The 18,021-nt window shown below is 41.8% G+C and overlaps 1 protein-coding gene across 1 annotated transcript in view; it reads left to right on the forward strand.

The window, feature by feature from the left end:
* The window catches only part of PCBP3 (poly(rC) binding protein 3), a 33,256-nt gene extending 26,324 nt beyond the window's left edge, over positions 1-6,932 (forward strand). Inside the window, exons 11-12 of the mRNA XM_073577515.1 lie at positions 6,151-6,203; positions 6,759-6,932. Coding sequence (XP_073433616.1) covers positions 6,151-6,203; positions 6,759-6,932 — 227 coding nt within the window. The remainder of the gene's footprint in view (positions 1-6,150; positions 6,204-6,758) is intronic.
* The last annotated feature ends 11,089 nt before the right edge of the window (positions 6,933-18,021 follow it).

Raw genomic sequence — 18,021 nt, forward strand, 5'->3', positions numbered from 1 at the left:
AACTTCACTTCATTGTTTTTTTCCATAAATATTTTTTTTCTCTCCAATTCAAAACAGTCATGATCATGTTCCTGCAGAATCTGACTCAGATCTGTCCTACTGTGGATATACCAGTTGTGAAATCTAATTACTTGTTAGTGGTATTTTTCAGCAGAAACACAGCTTGGAAGCGACTGGACAAAACGTGATCACTAGAGAATAGGAATGGCAGTGTATAGAGACGGTCTCTGGTTATTGGGAGTGACCTATTGTGCTTTTTGCAACCGATTATGTTTCACGTGAGAATCGCCCCGTTATTTTACTTGGATAGAAAATGATGTAAAACCCTTGGGGAAGTCAGAAATAAATTGTGAAATTAAGGCAAATCACACTTTGCATTTTTGTTTCATTTTTTTTGCTCAGTTTTGTCACAAAACCATAAAGATTTCCTAGTGCCAGCAAAGTGAATGAGATTCCTAAAGTCTCATGCACATGTTGCCTATTTTTTCATTTCAGATGTAAATCTGCAGAGCATCTATTCATTCAGCGTTTTTTGCTGCAGATTTCACTACTACTAATGAGTTAGGAAAAATCTGCAACAAAAAAGCATGGGAAAAAAAAGGAACAAAAACGAGCATATTTTATGCAGCGTTATTCCTGCCAGCACATAAGGATTTGCAGTCGAAATTTCCTGATTGTGAGAAGATACCCTAAGATGTTAGGAATTTGACTCAATCAGCAAAAAATCAGTATTTAGCATTTGCTGAATGAGTCCAATATACAGTGGGGAAAAAAGTATTTAGTCAGTCGCTAATTGTGCAAGTTCTCCCACTTAAAAAGATAAGAGAGGCCTGTAATTGACATCATAGGTAGACCAAAACTATGAGAGTCAAAATGAGAAAACAAATCCAGAAAATCACCTTAATCACCTTGTCTGATTTGGCAAGATTTATTTTGCAAATTATGGTGGAAAATAATTATTTGGTCACCTAAAAAACATGCAAGATTTCTGGCTCTCACAGACCTGTAACTTCTTCTGTAAGAGGCTCCTCTGTCCTCCACTCATTACCTCTAGTAATGACACCTGTTTGAACTTGTTATCAGTATAAAAGACACCTGTCCACAACCTCAAACAGTCAAACTCCACTATGGTGAAGACCAAAGAGCTGTCGAAGGACACCAGAAACAAAATTGTAGCCCTGCACCAGGCTGGGAAGACTGAATCTGCAATAGGCAAGCAGCTTGGTGTGATGAAATCAACTGTGGGAGTAATAATAAGAAAATAGAAGACATACAAGACCACTGATAATCTCCTTCGATCTGGGGCTCCACGCAAGATCTCAACCCATGGGGTCAAAATTATCACAAGAACAGTGAGCAAAAATCCCAGAACCACACGGGGGGACCTAGTGAATGACCTGCATAAAGCTGGGACCACCGTAACAAAGGCTACCATCAATAACACACTACGCCACCAGGGACTCAGATCCTGCAGTGCCAGACGTGTTCCCGTGCTTAAGCCAGTACATGTCCGGGCCCGTCTGAAGTTTACTAGAGAGCATTTGGATTATCCAGAAGAGTATTTGGAGAATGTGAAATGGTCTGATGAAAACAAAGTAGAAACAAAACTCGTCGTGTTTGGAGGAGACAGAATGCTGAGTTGCATCCCAAGAACACCATACATACTGTGAAGCATGGGGGTGGCAACATCATGCTTTGGGGCTATTTCTCTGCAAAGGGACCAGGATGACTGATCCGTGTACATGAAAAAATTAATGGGGCCATGTACCGTGAGATTTTGAGTGCAAACCTCCTTCCATCAGCAAGGGCATTGAAGATGAATCATGGATGGGTCTTTCAGCATGATTAATATCCCAAGCACACCTCCAGGGCAACGAAGGAGTGGCTTCATAAAAAGCATATGAAGGTCCTGGAGTGGCCTAGCCAGTCTCCAGATCTCAACCTCATAGAAAACCAATAGAGGGAGTTGAAAGTCCGTGTTGCCCAGCGACAGGCCCAAAACATCACTACTCTAAAGGAGATCTGCATGAAGGAATGGGCCAACATACCACCAACAGTGTGCCAACCTTGTGAAAACTTACAGAAAACATGTGACCTCTGTCATTGCCAACAAAGGATATATAACAAAATACTGAGATGAACTTTTATTAATGACCACATACTTATTTTCTTCCATAATTTGAAAAATAAATCTTGCCAAATCAGACAATGTGATTTTCTGGATTTGTTTTCTCATTTTGACTCTCATAGTTGTGGTCTACCTATGATGTCAATTACAGGCTTCTCTCATCTTTCTAAGTGGGAGAACTTGCACAATTGGTGGCTGGCTAAATACTTTTTTCCCCACTGTATTGTTGCATTGAATCATCAGAAAATAATAATGCAGAAAGTAAAATATTCTAGTTTCATACACACCCTAATAATCACATACAAAATATACTAGAAAATAGGTTAAGAGGAGTCTGTCACCCTAAAACGCATAATAAACTACCAGTATTACTAGTAATACTAGCGCCATACATTGGACAGTGCCTGTGAAAATTACTTTTAGTTTAAATGCAAATAAGGGTTTTCTGTGTGACCATTGGCGTGGCACAATGCACCGTTATGACCCCTCAATTAGCATTTTGGTGGCTTCAAGCACTTTTGATTAACAGTGCTCACCTGCCAAAAACCAAAACTGCCTGAAAAAAAATTCTACATTTCTGTTTTTTTAGTCACGATGGGGCACAGAGTGTACTTAATGAGAACAAAAAAAGGAACTTTTTTTGAATTTAGCAATTGGCTGAAATGAAACAAAGAGTGAAAAATTTAAAGGGGTCTGAATACTTTCAGTACCCACTGTACATACATACACAGTCATGGCTGAAAGTTGGGGTTTTGTGTGAAATTATGTCCAATTTGCCCTTTTTTTCTGTGCATATACTGTACCTGTACTGTATATAGCAAAACTAGTGTAATTGCAACAATTTTCTAGGAGAAATACTTCATTTTCCGGAACAATTTCCAGGGTGCCAACCCTTTTGTCCATGACTGTATATATATATATATATATATATATATATGTGTGTGTGTGTATACACACATACATACAAGATTGTTATATAATATTAGTAAGCATGAAAATAAGCAGGTTTGTAATTAACTTGCCTCAAGTCATTGCCTTGTCTTAAGCTTGTCATTCCCCTGCAGGGAGCTTTTATCTTACAGTGCCTTGCAAAAGTATTCTGACCCCTGGAAATTTTCAACCTTTTCCCACATATCATGCTTCAAACATAAAGATACCAAATGTAAATTTTTGGTGAAGAATCAACAACAAGTGGGACACAATTGTGAAGTTGAACGAAAGTTATTGGTTATTTTATTTTTTTTGGAAATACAAAAACTGAAAAGTGGGGCGTGCAATATTATTCGGCCCCTTTACTTTCAGTGCAGCAAACTCACTCCAGAAGTTCATTGTGGATATCTGAATGATCAAATGTTGTCCTAAATGAATAAGGATGATAAATACAATCCACCCTTGTGTAATCAAGTCTCCGTATAAATGCACCTCCTCTGTGATAGTCTCAGGGTTCTGTTTGAAGCACAGAGAGCATCATGAAGACCAAGGAACACAACAGGCAGGTCCGTGATACTGTTGTGGAGAAGTTTAAAGCCGGATTTGGATACCAAATGATTTCCAAAACTTTAAACATCTCAAGGAGCACTGTGCAAGCGATCATATTGAAATGGAAGGAGTATCATACCACTGCAAATCTACCAAGACCCGGCCGTCCCTCTAAACTTTCATCTCAAACAAGGAGAAGACTGATCAGAGATGCAGCCAAGAGGCCCATGATAACTCTGGATGAACTGCAGAGATCTACAGCTGAGGTGGGACAGTCTGTCCATAGTACAACAATCAGTCGTACCCTGCACAAATCTGGCCTTTATGGAAGAGTAGCAAGAAGAAAGCCATTTCTCAAAGATATCCATAAAAAGTGTTGTTTAAAGTTTGCAACAAGCCACCTGGGAGGCACACCAAACATGTGGAAGAAGGTGCTCTGGTCAGATGAAACCAAAATCGAACTATTTGGCAACAATGCCAAACGATATGTTTGGCATAAAGGCAACACAGCTCATCACCCTGAACATACCATCCCCACTGTTAAACATGGTGGTGGCAGCATTATGGTTTGGGCCTGCTTTTCTTCAGCAGGGACAGGGAAGATGGCTAACATTGATGGGAAGATGGATGGAGCCAAATAAAGGACCATTCTTGAAGAAAACCTGTTGGAGTCTGCAAAAGACCTGAGACTGTGACTGAGATTTGCCTTCCAACAAGACAATGATCCCAAACATAAAGCAAAATTTACAATGGAATGGTTCACGAAAAAACGTATCCAGGTGTTAGAATGGCCAAGTCAAAGTCCAGACCAGAATCCAATTGAGAATCTGTGGAAAGAGCTGAAAACTGCTGTTCACAAATGATCTCCATCCAACCTCACTGAGCTTGAGCTATTTGCCAAGGAAGAATGGGCAAGAATTTCAGTCTCTCGATGTACAAAACTGATAGAGACATACTCCCAGCGACTTGCAGCTGTAATCGCAGGAAAAGGTGGCACAACAAAGTATTAAGTTAAAGGGGCCGAATAATATTGCACGCCCCACTTTTCAGTTTTTGTATTTCCACAAAAATTTAAAATAACCAATACATTTCATTCAACTTCACAATTGTGTCCCTCTTGTTGATTCATCACCAAAAATTTACATTTGGTATCTTTATGTTTGAAGCATGATATGTGGGAAAAGGTCGAAAAGTTCCAGGGGGCCGAATAATTTCGCAAGGCACTGTACATTGTTGATAGCCCATTCCCAAGGATGATGGACCACCTGAAGATAGCTGAGCATATGCAGTAAATACATATAAATGCTTGGATTTTACAGTTAACTCCTGAGATCCCAGTCACCTCTCTCCAGGCCATTAATTTCCATACTAAAGTCTGACAGTGTTGCTCACCTCCTCCTGCCTGTCAGCTCCTGACCCAGAGCTGCTGTTATCAGTCCTGCAAAGTCCCAAGATCCTCCCCATCCATCAACTTCTGGAGCAGTAAATCACTGCTCACTTTCCCCATGATATGTTGAGCTGTGCAAAAGAAGTCTGACAGTGTTTCTCACTTCCTCCTGCCTGGTAGTTCCTAACCCAGAGCCACGAATATCAGTCCTGTAAAACCCAAAGACTCTGGTCCACACTCATCATCTGCTCGCACTCCAGCAACAACGAAGTCAGAAGGCTGGAGAACTGTGTGCTCCTGAAGACCCTTTACTTGTCAAGTGGAGTTGATAGTCACAGAGACCTAAAGGGGTGCATTTTAAAGAACTATTAGTCTGCAAACTTTCTGACACAGAAGACCTTTCTGACATAGAAATTCTTCCAGTACAATTAGTTATTTATTTTCAATTTCATTCTTCACAGGAAAAGACATGAATGCTACACTTTCAGTGGTTCAATATGTTATTTCTTTTTTCTACTTGATGTAAAATTTGCTGCTTCTTCTCTGAATCATTGTTTTTCTTTTATTCTTGCACTTCTCCATTCCTGATATATGGCCTCTCTCCTCTCTATGTAAACCTAGTATTTTTAACCAAGTCGACATGGTCCTCACCGCTTCACTATGGGAATCTTTCCTCGGTTTCTGAGGACCATGCTCAGTAGGCTAGAAAGACTACATTTATATAAAGAGAATAAGGGTTACAATCTCAGGAATTCCTGTGAGAGGCACAGAAACAAAAAAATCATGCCAGATTTAACAGAATGGTGACTTTTACACCAGGTGAAAAAAACACACACTTACAGCAAGTGACAGGTACTGATTAAAAATTAAATAAATAGAACTCAACTATCTACAAACACTCATGTACAGTTCAGGTAAGTACTTGGGAAAATAAGAGCATTCTTGGTATTGGCTTGGAATTTGGCTACTTTTCTTGCAAATTAAGTGGGCAAAATGTTGGAAAATATGAGCAAATTTTACAAATGACAAGAGCCAAAAGTTGAAATTTTGCTCTGAAGTAGGAGATAGCAAGGAAAAGGAGAAAGGTGAGCTACAAATGTAGTCGGGATATTTGGAAATGATGACTTTACTCTAACACCATTTCTTCACGTATTAGGTATGGATGCCAGTTCCCAGGCAAGTACTCATGAACTCACCATACCAAATGATGTAAGTATGACACCTTATTGCTGACGTTCTTCTTTTACATGATTTTCAGAGTAATTGACTCAAAATAATTCCTACGTAACCAAACAAATGGGACTTCACCAATATGTGCCAATTGGACAGATGACTCGAGGGCTCAGTGCCATTTGTTTTTTACGGTTAGCCAACATGATGCATCTCCAAATAGCTTCGAGTGAAAGTCTTCTGAGGGAACATTCTGAAACTTTCCTCGGTTTTGCAGGACATCATTAGCAGGAGGTTATTATGAGCCAATTGATGCTGTCATATCTGACCATTTACAAAATATTATCTGTGACATGGATATAAACATTAATCTTTCTCCATGTTACCAAATTCAAATTATAAAAAAAGAACACAATTGAGAATAATTGATGGTTTCAGTATTTGCATCAACCTAGATTTGTCCTTATTACTTATTGTATATTGTGTATTGTACTGAATGCACTAGTACAATCCTTGTAATGAAATGAGTTATGACAACTTTTGTTCCCGTACTCTTTCATGCCTGGATATGTTGCAGCTTTTCTAATTTTTCAGCTAATAGGCTGCATCATCGGACGCCAAGGGACCAAAATCAATGAAATTCGACAGATGTCTGGAGCACAAATCAAAATAGCCAGCGCCATGGAGGGGTCAGCGGAGCGCCAGATCACTATCACGGGAAGCCCAGCTAACATCAGCCTTGCTCAGTACCTCATCAATGCCAGGTAATATTTCAGGCATTGCGTAATGTAGTTGTAATGCGAGCAGACACTCTGGCCGAGGGTCGCTTCTGTGACCCCAGATACTACAGAAGAAGGGACCTCCTGGCTGGATTTGTGCAATGCTACCTTCAGCATTCTCCACGGCAGACCACATGCTGTCACTTGACATGGCAGGCCAGGACCCGATGGTAGTAGAGATGACTGAGAGAGACAGTAGTGCAAAATTAAACTTTTCTTTACTAAATTAAGTTGTGAAATGTATATACATCTGATAGCAGCAATGACATTTAAAGATTACATCTGCTGCATAATCTCGAGAGAGCAATTTAATGGTTACATGAGGAACAGAATGAGAAAGGTCTCTTTAAAATTCTATTTTTATTGAAAAATTCTTAAAAAAACAGGGTGATGGAGAGAACAAAGCATAGTGTGGATGACGGCCATTTTGCACCCAACAGCGCTTCAACTGGTCTTTGCATTTGTTTTTAATATGTAACATTAGCATTTTATTTTCTGGATAAATTAGTTGTTCATGTGAATACATGAAGTTTATGATACTGTATATATCAGGGTAAGGTGGAATCTTCCTCTCATTCACGTACTACCCCTTTATTTGACGGCGGAGCTCTCAGTAAATTTTCAGAAAACCCCGCACAGTTACATAAAACATCAGACTTGTGTAAATCAGAGCAAATAGCGTAGCTTACAGCAAACCAGAAATTATGTACACACTCATCAAACATGGAGAGAGAATGAGTATATGTAAAAAACAGACCTAAAATATACTGGGTGGGTAAAATATACAGTGGGTTCGGAAAGTATTCAGAACCGTTTAAATTTTTCACTCTTTGCTTCATTGCAGCCATTTGGTAAATTCCAAAAATTTCATTTTTTTTCTAATTAATATACACTCTGCACCCCATCTTGAGTGAAAAAAACCCAGAAATGTAGAAATTTTTGCAAATTTATTAAAAAAGGAAAACTGAATTATCACATGGTCATAAGTATTCAGACCATTTGCTCAGACACTCAGATTTAAGTCAAATGCTGTCCATTTCCTTGTGATCCTCCTTGAGATGGTTCTACTCCTTCATTGGAGTCCAGCTGTGTTAAATTAAACTGATAGCACTTGATTTGTAAAGGCACACACCTGTCTATATAAGACCTCACAGCTCACAGTGCATGTCAGACCAAATGAGAATCATGAGGTAAAAGGAACTGGCCAAAGAACTCAGAAACAGAATTGTGGCAAGGCACAGATCTGGCCATAGTTACAGAAGAATTTCAGCAGTACTCAAGGTTCCTAAGAGCACAGTGGCCTCCATAATCCTTAAATGGAAGAAGTCTGGGACCATGAGAAGTCTTCCTAAACCTGGCTGTCCAGCCAAACTGAGCAATCATAGAAGAGCCTTGGTGAGAGATGTAAAGAAGAACCCCAAGATCACTGTGGCTGAGCTCCACAGATGCAGTAGGGAGATGGGATAAAGTTCCACAAAGTCAACTATCACTGCTGTCCTCCATCAGTTGGGCCTTTATGGCAGAGTGGCCCGACGGAAGCCTCTCCTCAGTGCAAGGCATATGAAAGCCTGCATAGACTTTGCTAAAAAAAAACACATGAAGGACTCCCAGACTATGAGAAATAAGATTCTCTTGTCTGATGAGATGAAGATAGAACTTTTTGGTGATAATTCTAAGCAGTATGTTTGGAGAAAACCAGGCACTGCCTATCACCTGCCCAGTACTATCCCAACAGTGAAACATTGTGGTGGCAGCATCATGCTATTGGAGGAAGGTGGGGTTCAACTGCAGGGACAGGACAACTGGTTGCAATTGAAGGAAACATGAATGCGGCCAAGTACAGAGATATCCTGGATGAAAACCTCTTCCACAGTGCTCAGGACCTCACACTTGGCCGAAGGTTCACCTTCCAACAAGACAGTGACCCTAAGCACACAGCTAAAAGAACAAAGGAGTGGCTTCAGAACAACTCTGTGACCATTCTTGACTGGCCCAGCCAGAGCCCTGACCTAAACCCAATTGAGCATCTCTGGAGAGACCAGAAAATGGCTGTCCACCAACGTTCACCATCCAACCTGACGGAACTGGAGACGATCTGCAAAGAAGAATGGCAGAGGATCCCCAGATCCAGGTGTGAAAAACTTGTTGCATCATTCCCAAGAAGACTCAAAGCTGTACTAACTCAAAAGGGTGCTTCTACTCAATACTGAGCAAACGGTCTGAATACTTATGGCAATGTGATATTTCAATGAGAAAATGGGGATGGTTTTAGGAGCGCAGGAAAGAGACTCAGACAAGAGATGGGTTTAAACCACAACGCGTTTCGACGGAGGATCTGTCTTCATCACGTGGAAGTTTATTAATGACATGGGGATGGGGTATTTAAATGGGAAGCAGCCAATCACAACAGTCAAAACAGTCACATGTTTTGATAGTAACATGTTACGACAAGATGACATCATATATTATAAAGAAAAAAAGGAGATAAAAACAACCTATATAAAACGTGAGATAAAACAGCATGAGTTAAACAAGTTTTAAATGTATGAGGCTGGTTTCACACTTGTGTTTTTTTTTCAAATCAGGCAAAATCAGGTTTTTCAGCCAAATCCTGATCCTTTCAGGATCCAGTTTTTTGTCCATTCACTTTAATGGTGTCAGGAAGCAACCTGAAGTAACTGGATTCTACCAGACACCATTAAAGTGAATGAGCAAAAACTGGATCCTGAAAGGATCAGAATTTGACTGAAAAACCTGATTTTGCCTGATTTAAAAAAAAAAGTGTGAAACCAACGACACTGGATGAGTGCAGCAGTGCGCTCCAAGTGTCGGTGTGGGTGCACACAATGTGGCTGCAGGCTTGCTTTGATTCCTGCTACCTGTCTGCTCTTGGCTTCCCTTTGAACACGTTCGGTAAAGAGGAAGGGTGAATGAGCAGATAGCATGCCTCTCCTCACTGAAGCAATGGTTAGGTCACCTATCTTAATCTCTTGATGACTTTGAAAAGCTGAAGGCGTTAAAAAAACGCTCAAAAAAATGAAATGAACCTGTGCGCACCAAGCGCAGACGTTCATTCTTTTAGTGTTTAATTAGCGCTTTTTAAAGCATTTTACAGAGTAGATCTGCCTTAAATAGATGTTGTGTGCACAGACTCATTGTGTGACGTCAGTAAGGGGCGCGATCGCGACCCTGATGTTGAGGCACTCTACAGTTCCATACCTCATGAGGCAGGCTGTGGAGCTGTGAACTATTTCCTGCAAGTGAGGACTGCACCTTGGGAGACATAATGATTTCGTCATGGACCTGATGTGGTTCATTTTGGAACAAAATTATTTTTTGATTAACAGACGCTTCTTCCACCAGCTCAGGGGTACCGCTATGGGGAGCCCCTGTGCTCCCACATTTGCTAATTTATTCCTGGGCTGGTGGGAGGTGGTTCTGGTCTTTAATGAGAGAAATGAGAAATTAGCGTCTAACGTATCGCTTTGGGTATGGTTTATAGACAATGTCCTCATTTTATGGACCGTGACGATGGAACAATTTGATAGGTTTGTCTCGACCCTTAATACAAGTGATGTGGATTTGAGGCTAGCCTCCACCATACATGAATGTCAGATTTCATTTCTGGACATTTCAATTCGTATCGACTCCACAGGCCTTCTGGTTATGGACCTGTTTAGGAAACCGACGACTACTAATAGCCTCCTCCAGTGGAAACCCTCCATCATTAACAAGAGGAATCCCTAAAGGCTAATTTTTAAGACTTGGTGTAATTGCTCCTCCCTGGATAATTTTGGAAAACAGAGCTCGAATCAATTTATCAGCACGCCGGGGCAGCTAACAGGACATCTTTGTTGGTCCCTAGAGATAAAGGTCAAATTGGTGCTTGTATACCTTTAATTGGAACCTATGTTGATAGATCTAAAGATGTGATGGATGTATTAACAACCTAGTGGGATGTCTTGAAACTCGACTCCGATATAGGCAAGATAATTACATCTAGAGTATAATGCTCCAGTATAACTATATCATGCACATGACTACAGTACAATAGTAGCCTCCTGATGTGCCCACAGATACAGTAAAGGGAGAAATGCGTCAAGGCGATATAGCACAAATGTTAGGGACCATATCATCACGGCCCAGCGTTAATGTTAGGCTTCAATTAATCTCCCTAAGAAAGGGGTATTGTGTGCCTGTGAGGAGAGGGGTTAATAATTATATTTGAAGTGAGATTACTCCTCCAACAAAATTAGAGTATTCCTCTGTCTCTACCTGTCTGTAGGAGCTTTGTATTTGAGCAGTTTACTAGGAATGAATGATGCCTAAAATGTGCAAAAAGGAGCAATAAAATAATATAGATAAAAATGAACAAAATTATTAACAGGTTAGTAGACCAGTAAAAAGACCAATAAAAAAGCGAGAACCCATATTAATAATAAAAGCATGTAAACAGTAGCATCTAAGTAAAACGCACTGATGATAAAAAGGCAAATAAGTTATCTGGTCACTTTATCAATAGTTAAATTCAGACCTTCAGGGGCAAGTGTGCCAAGCTTGAATATCCAAAAGCTTTCTCTATTGATTAAACTGTTGAAGCGATCAGCCACGGTATCAGGTATGTGGTCAATAATCATTAGTTTCAAAGTTTTTGGGTTTTTTTGATGCACAGTTAAAAAATGTTTAGAAAGGCTGTGCAGGCGAAAGCCACTTCGGATATTCTGTCGATGCTTGTTCAATCTAGCATGCATCGTTTGTATGGTTCGACCTATGTACTGTAGAAACAAACGATGCATGCTAGAAAAAACTGAGAAAAAAGAGAAACTGAGTCCAGAGCTACATAGAAAAATGACAGATTTATTTTTTCAAGACAATACAGGGAGCAGGACAAGTAAAAGCACTAATAAAATCAGATGAAGGAAAACAATGTCATTTATCACTGGATACAAAAAAGGAACCTGAGCAGTGCAGTCAATGGCACATAAGGGTAAGTTAGATAAAGTCCCTCATTAAAGGCTGGCAAAAATAGTGTGTTATGTAATAACAGAAACTCTCTAGACCCGAGTTAGTGAAGTCATATGGAGATATAGTACTCCTAAATAGCCAAAGCGGAGTGATAGAGAGAGGAAAGTATAATAATAATAATAATAATCTTTATTTTTATATAGCACTAACATATTCTGCAGCGCTTTACAGTTTGCACACATTATCATCACTGTCCCCGATGGGGCTCACAATCTAAATTCCCTATCAGTATGTCTTTAGACATACTGTATTTATTCACCTATTGCACATAGCCCAAAAAAATAATCATGGATGAAGTTAGAACATACCCATCATGTCAGCCACCGACAGCACTGCTAACCAGCGAGACTCCAACGCACGTTTCGCGGTACATCCGCTTCCTCGGGGGGCGACGCTTAAGAAATGACAAGTGCCCTGTTAACTACTCGGTTTCATCGGTTATCCAATCGTGAGGGGCATAGATCGCACCTGCGCAGTGGAGGAAAGCCGGTACTTCCGCCCTCACTGCCCCAACAGGAAGTGACGCCGAAGAGGGGGTGGCTGGTGCACCCAGCAACGGAGCACACCCGAAAAGGTAGCAGGGGAGGGAGGAGGAGCTCTACTCCACGGCGCTTAGCTGAAATAAAGGCAGCAAATACGCACCCTAATCAAACGGCAATGCTTCATTTACAATATTAGCCACCATCTGTATTTTTGAATTATATCATATATAGCGGGTCTAGAGACAGAAGGTCATAAAAAAAAGTACAAATACAAACAGTAGGACAATTCCTGAAAAGTGTGCATACAGATTATAGATGAAAAAATTAATAAATAACATAATTACATAATAACTCTCAGAAAAACTGGATTATATATGCGTATACACATGTACACACTGTTGTGTGCACATATACAAACGCTCACACCCCTCAAGCCAAGAACATCAGAGGAAAAAGGAATAAATATATATATTTATATATATATATATATATATATATATATATATATATATATACATTTATAAATGTATGAACATGCATGTCCAAGTCCATATAAACGTCAAAGTAATGGAAAGAGGACAAATAATAATAAAAATCTTCTCTCTCTTTCCAAAAAACTGCCTTATGATGTTCCCACTTCAACAAAGGGAAAAGTCCAAAAGTCATCAGGTATTCCCACTTATATATGAGAAGAGATCCAAGAATTACCAGATCCAGGTGGAGAATATTACGTGACAATAATAATAATAATAATCTTTATTTATATAGCGCCAACATATTCCGCAGCGCTTTACAGTTGAACAGTTTCAAACACAACAGTCATAAGTAACAACGTTAACAATACAATAATTAAAGCGAAATAAGACGACCCTGCTCGTGGAGCTTACAATCTACAATGAGGTGGGGGGGATACAAAGCACAGGTTTGTATTTACAATGATGTATTTACAATGACGGTCCAGCCATCTTCAGGGGGTGGGGGTTAGATGGAGATAGTGAATGGGCTACACACACACAAACATGACTTTGATTACTGAATGTGATAGGCCGCTCTGAACAAATGTGTTTTGAGCGAGCGCCTAAAACTATGCAAATTGTGGATGGTCCTAATATTTTGGGGTAGAGCATTCCAGAGGATTGGCGCAGCACGGGAGAAGTCTTGGAGTCGGGAGTGGGAGGTACGGATTAGGGCAGAGGTTAGTCGAAAGTCATTTGCAGAGCGCAGCGGTCGGTTAGGCCGATAGACAGAAATGAGGGAGGAGATGTAAGGGGGTGCCGCACTGTGGAGAGCTTTGTGGGTGAGAACAAGTACTTTGAATTGTACCCTGTAATGAATTGGCAGCCAGTGTAACGACCGGCGAAGAGCGGACGCGTCTGAGAAACGATTAGCCAGATGGACAACCCTGGCTGCTGCATTAAGGATAGACTGGAGAGGGGAGAGTCGAGTGAGAGGGAGGCCAATTAATAGAGCATTACAGTAGTCTAGGCGGGAGTGGATCAGGGCGACAGTGAGAGTTTTTGTTGTTTCCATGGTGAGAAAAGGGCGGATTCTAGAGATGTTCTTTAGGTGTAAGCGGCATGAGCGGGCAAGAGATTGTATATGGGAGGTGAAGGAGAGATCGGAGTCGAACATAACACCCAGACAGCGCACCTGCTGTCGGGGTGTTATTATGGTGCCACCCACAGAGAGGGAAATGTCAGATTTAGGGAGGTTAGTAGATGGTGGGAGCAGAAGAAGTTCAGTTTTGGAGAGGTTGAGTTTCAGATAGAGAGCAGACATGATGTTGGAGACTGCAGACAGACAGTCAGTGGCGTTCTGTAGTACAGCGGAGGTAAGGTCAGGGGATGATGTGTACAGTTGTGTGTCATCAGCATAAAGATGGTACTGAAAGCCAAATCTGCTGATGGTCTGTCCAATTGGGGCTGTATAGAGAGAGAAGAGAAGGGGGCCAAGGACTGAGCCCTGAGGTACCCCAACAGTGAGAGGAAGAGGAGATGAAGTGGAGCCAGAAAACAGAACACTGAAGGAGCGGTCGGAAAGATAGGAGGAGAACCAGGAAAGAGCAGTGTCCTTAATGCCTAGTGACTGGAGCCTAGAGAGTAGGAGAGGATGGTCAACAGTGTCGAAAGCTGCAGAAAGGTCGAGAAGAATGAGCAGAGAATGGTCACCATTACGTTTTGCTGTCAGAAGGTCATTGGTCACTTTGATGAGTGCAGTTTCTGTCGAATGTAGGGGGCGGAAACCGGACTGTGAAGGGTCTAGGAGGGAGTGAGTGGAGAGGTAACGGGTAAGGCGTGAGTATATCAGGCGCTCCAAGAGTTTAGAGATGAAGGGGAGATTGGAGACTGGTCTGTAGTTGTTTGTGCAGGATGGGTCAAGGGTGGGTTTCTTTAGTAATGGAGTAATGATAGAGTGTTTGAAGGAGGAGGGGAAAATGCCAGAGGAGAGGGAGAGATTAAAGATTGTAGTTAGGTGAGTTGTGACGACTGGGGAGAGAGACTGGAGGAGATGTGAGGGAATGGGGTCGGTTGTGCATGTAGTTGGACGAGAAGAGGAGAGGAGCCTGGAGACTTCTTCTGTGATGGGAGCAAATGTGGAGAGTGAGCCAGGGGAAATGCAGGGAGGGATGGGAGTCACTGAACTTGGTGATTGGGAGCGGATTTCCTGACGGATATTGTCTATTTTCTCTATAAAGTGGGAGGCCAGGTCATCAGCGCAAATGTCTGTGATAGGGGCTTGTGCTTTTGGCCTGAGGAGGGAGTGAAAGGTGTCAAAAAGTTTCTTGGGGTTGTTGGATAGTGAGGAGATCAGGGTGGTGAAGTAGGTCTGTTTGGCGAGGTGAAGGGCAGAGTTATATGTCCTTAACATAAATTTGAAGTGTATGAAGTCTTCTGGTGTGTGTGTTTTCCTCCATAAGCGTTCAGCACACCTAGAGCATCGCTGGAGAAATCGGGTTTGCGATGTGAGCCAGGGCTGTTTCACTCTGTGTTTGGAGGTTCTGAGGGTGAGGGGAGCTACTTGGTCAAGGGTGCTTCTAAGAGTGTCATTGAAGTGATGTACAGCCAGATCAGGACAGGACAAAGAAGAGATTGGGGACAATGATGAGTGTAGGGAGTCTGAAAGTGTATGAGGGTTAATGGCTTGTAGATTTCTGACTGAATGGTAGGTAGGAGGGTGCTGGGGTGAGCGAGGATTTGTGAGTGTAAAGGAGAGAATGTTGTGGTCAGAGAGGGGAAGCGGTGAGTTATCTAGGTAGGAGATTGAGCAGAGCCGGGCGAAAACCAGGTCCAGGGTGTTACCGTCTTTGTGTGTTTCAGAGGTTGAGAGCTGAGAGAAGCCTAGAGAAGTGGTTAGTGATAGAAGCTGGGATGCAGATGTGGAAGTGGGGCTGTTAATGGGGATGTTGAAGTCTCCCAGGATAAGGGTTGGTAGTTCTGAGGACATGAAGTGCGGCAGCCAGGCAGAGAAATGGTCCAGGAAGTGGGTGGGTGAGCCTGGGGGCCGGTATATGACCGCTACTCTGAGGGAGAGGGGACGAAAGAGCCTGATGGTGTGGACTTCAAAAGAAGGGAATGAGAGTGATGGAACTGAGGGGATGACCTGGAAAGTGCATTGTGGGGACAGGAGTATGCCGACTCCACCACCAGGTCTATTTGTCGGTCTCGGGGAATGGGAGAATTGTAAGCCACCATGGGAAATGGCAGCAGGAGAGACAGTGTCAGAATCCTGAATCCAGGTTTCCGTGAGGGCCAACAAATTCAGAGAGTTTTTCAGAAAGTAATTGTGTAGGAAAGAAAGCTTGTTGCATACAGACCGTGGATTCCAAAGGGCACAATTGAAAGAAGGAGATGAAGGAGTGCAAGTGATATTAGTAAGATTATTAAGGTTTCGATGTGAGGTAGGGTAGGGGTTGAGGTTGGGGGATGGTGGACCGGGGTTGGGGGAGATGTCCCCTGAAATCAGTAGGAGCAGGAAGATAAAGAGCAAGTAGTTTTTGGAATTGTATGAAGATTTTATGTGCAGTGTGTTTGGGCAAGATGGGCTGAGGCTTTTTAAGAAGGTGAGAAGTGCATGGGAGCTGTACATGGGAGAAGCAAAGAGAGAGGAGCTGATGTATATGAGTCGTGATGGAGGGGGTATTGGTCGGTGAAAGTGGATTGCAAGAGAACATAGGAGGATAGGAATAAAGCACATGGTTAAAAGGGACAGCAGAGTGAGGGTTACCTGACTCCTGTCCTGACTAACTGCCATGTAATAACTGCTGTATCCCGACGCTTATCTTCGTGACGCTTTGCTTCTGTGATGCGTGCACCCCCACATGCGTGCACCCCTATGGATGGTTCTAAATTTATAGTCCAGACTGCAGGGTCTGAAGAGATGGATTGTGGGAACTGGTTGAGGATAATTTGGCAGCTGGGGTCAGCACACCAGGGTTTTTTTTTTTTTTTTTTTTTTTGGGATGATCAAAGACATTCAGCCTGGCAACATCTATTTTAACACCTCCACCAGATAAGATCTACACTGATCCCAGTCATGGAAATGCAACAGTGAGTTTTAAGTACAATGCACCAAATGATTTATAACAAAGAATTAGCAGACACATTAAACTATGTTTCTAGATGGTAAAGCAGCAGATGACACAGCAGACAGCAAGCAGAGGGAATTTTTACCATTAGAGTCTATTGCAGCAGATGAGACAGCAATCAGAGGTGGGAAGTTGTACCATTTGAATATGTTGCAGAAGACAGCAAGCAGAGGGAATTTTTACCTGTATGAAGAGAGAAGATGGATTTTAGTTCTGTGCCATGTAATAACTGCTGTATCCCGACGCTTATCTTCGTGACGCTTTGCTTCTGTGATGCGTGCACCCCCACATGCGTGCACCCCTATGGATGGTTCTAAATTTATAGTCCAGACTGCAGGGTCTGAAGAGATGGATTGTGGGAACTGGTTGAGGATAATTTGGCAGCTGGGGTCAGCACACCAGGGTTTTTTTTTTTTTTTTTTTTTTTGGGATGATCAAAGACATTCAGCCTGGCAACATCTATTTTAACACCTCCACCAGATAAGATCTACACTGATCCCAGTCATGGAAATGCAACAGTGAGTTTTAAGTACAATGCACCAAATGATTTATAACAAAGAATTAGCAGACACATTAAACTATGTTTCTAGATGGTAAAGCAGCAGATGACACAGCAGACAGCAAGCAGAGGGAATTTTTACCATTAGAGTCTATTGCAGCAGATGAGACAGCAATCAGAGGTGGGAAGTTGTACCATTTGAATATGTTGCAGAAGACAGCAAGCAGAGGGAATTTTTACCTGTATGAAGAGAGAAGATGGATTTTAGTTCTGTGCCATGTAATAACTGCTGTATCCCGACGCTTATCTTCGTGACGCTTTGCTTCTGTGATGCGTGCACCCCCACATGCGTGCACCCCTATGGATGGTTCTAAATTTATAGTCCAGACTGCAGGGTCTGAAGAGATGGATTGTGGGAACTGGTTGAGGATAATTTGGCAGCTGGGGTCAGCACACCAGGGTTTTTTTTTTTTTTTTTTTTTTTGGG

Source organism: Dendrobates tinctorius, unplaced genomic scaffold (genome assembly GCF_039654945.1).
Source record: "Dendrobates tinctorius isolate UK_male_01 unplaced genomic scaffold, ASM3965494v1 ptg000056l, whole genome shotgun sequence".
Lineage (NCBI taxonomy): Eukaryota > Metazoa > Chordata > Amphibia > Anura > Dendrobatidae > Dendrobates > Dendrobates tinctorius.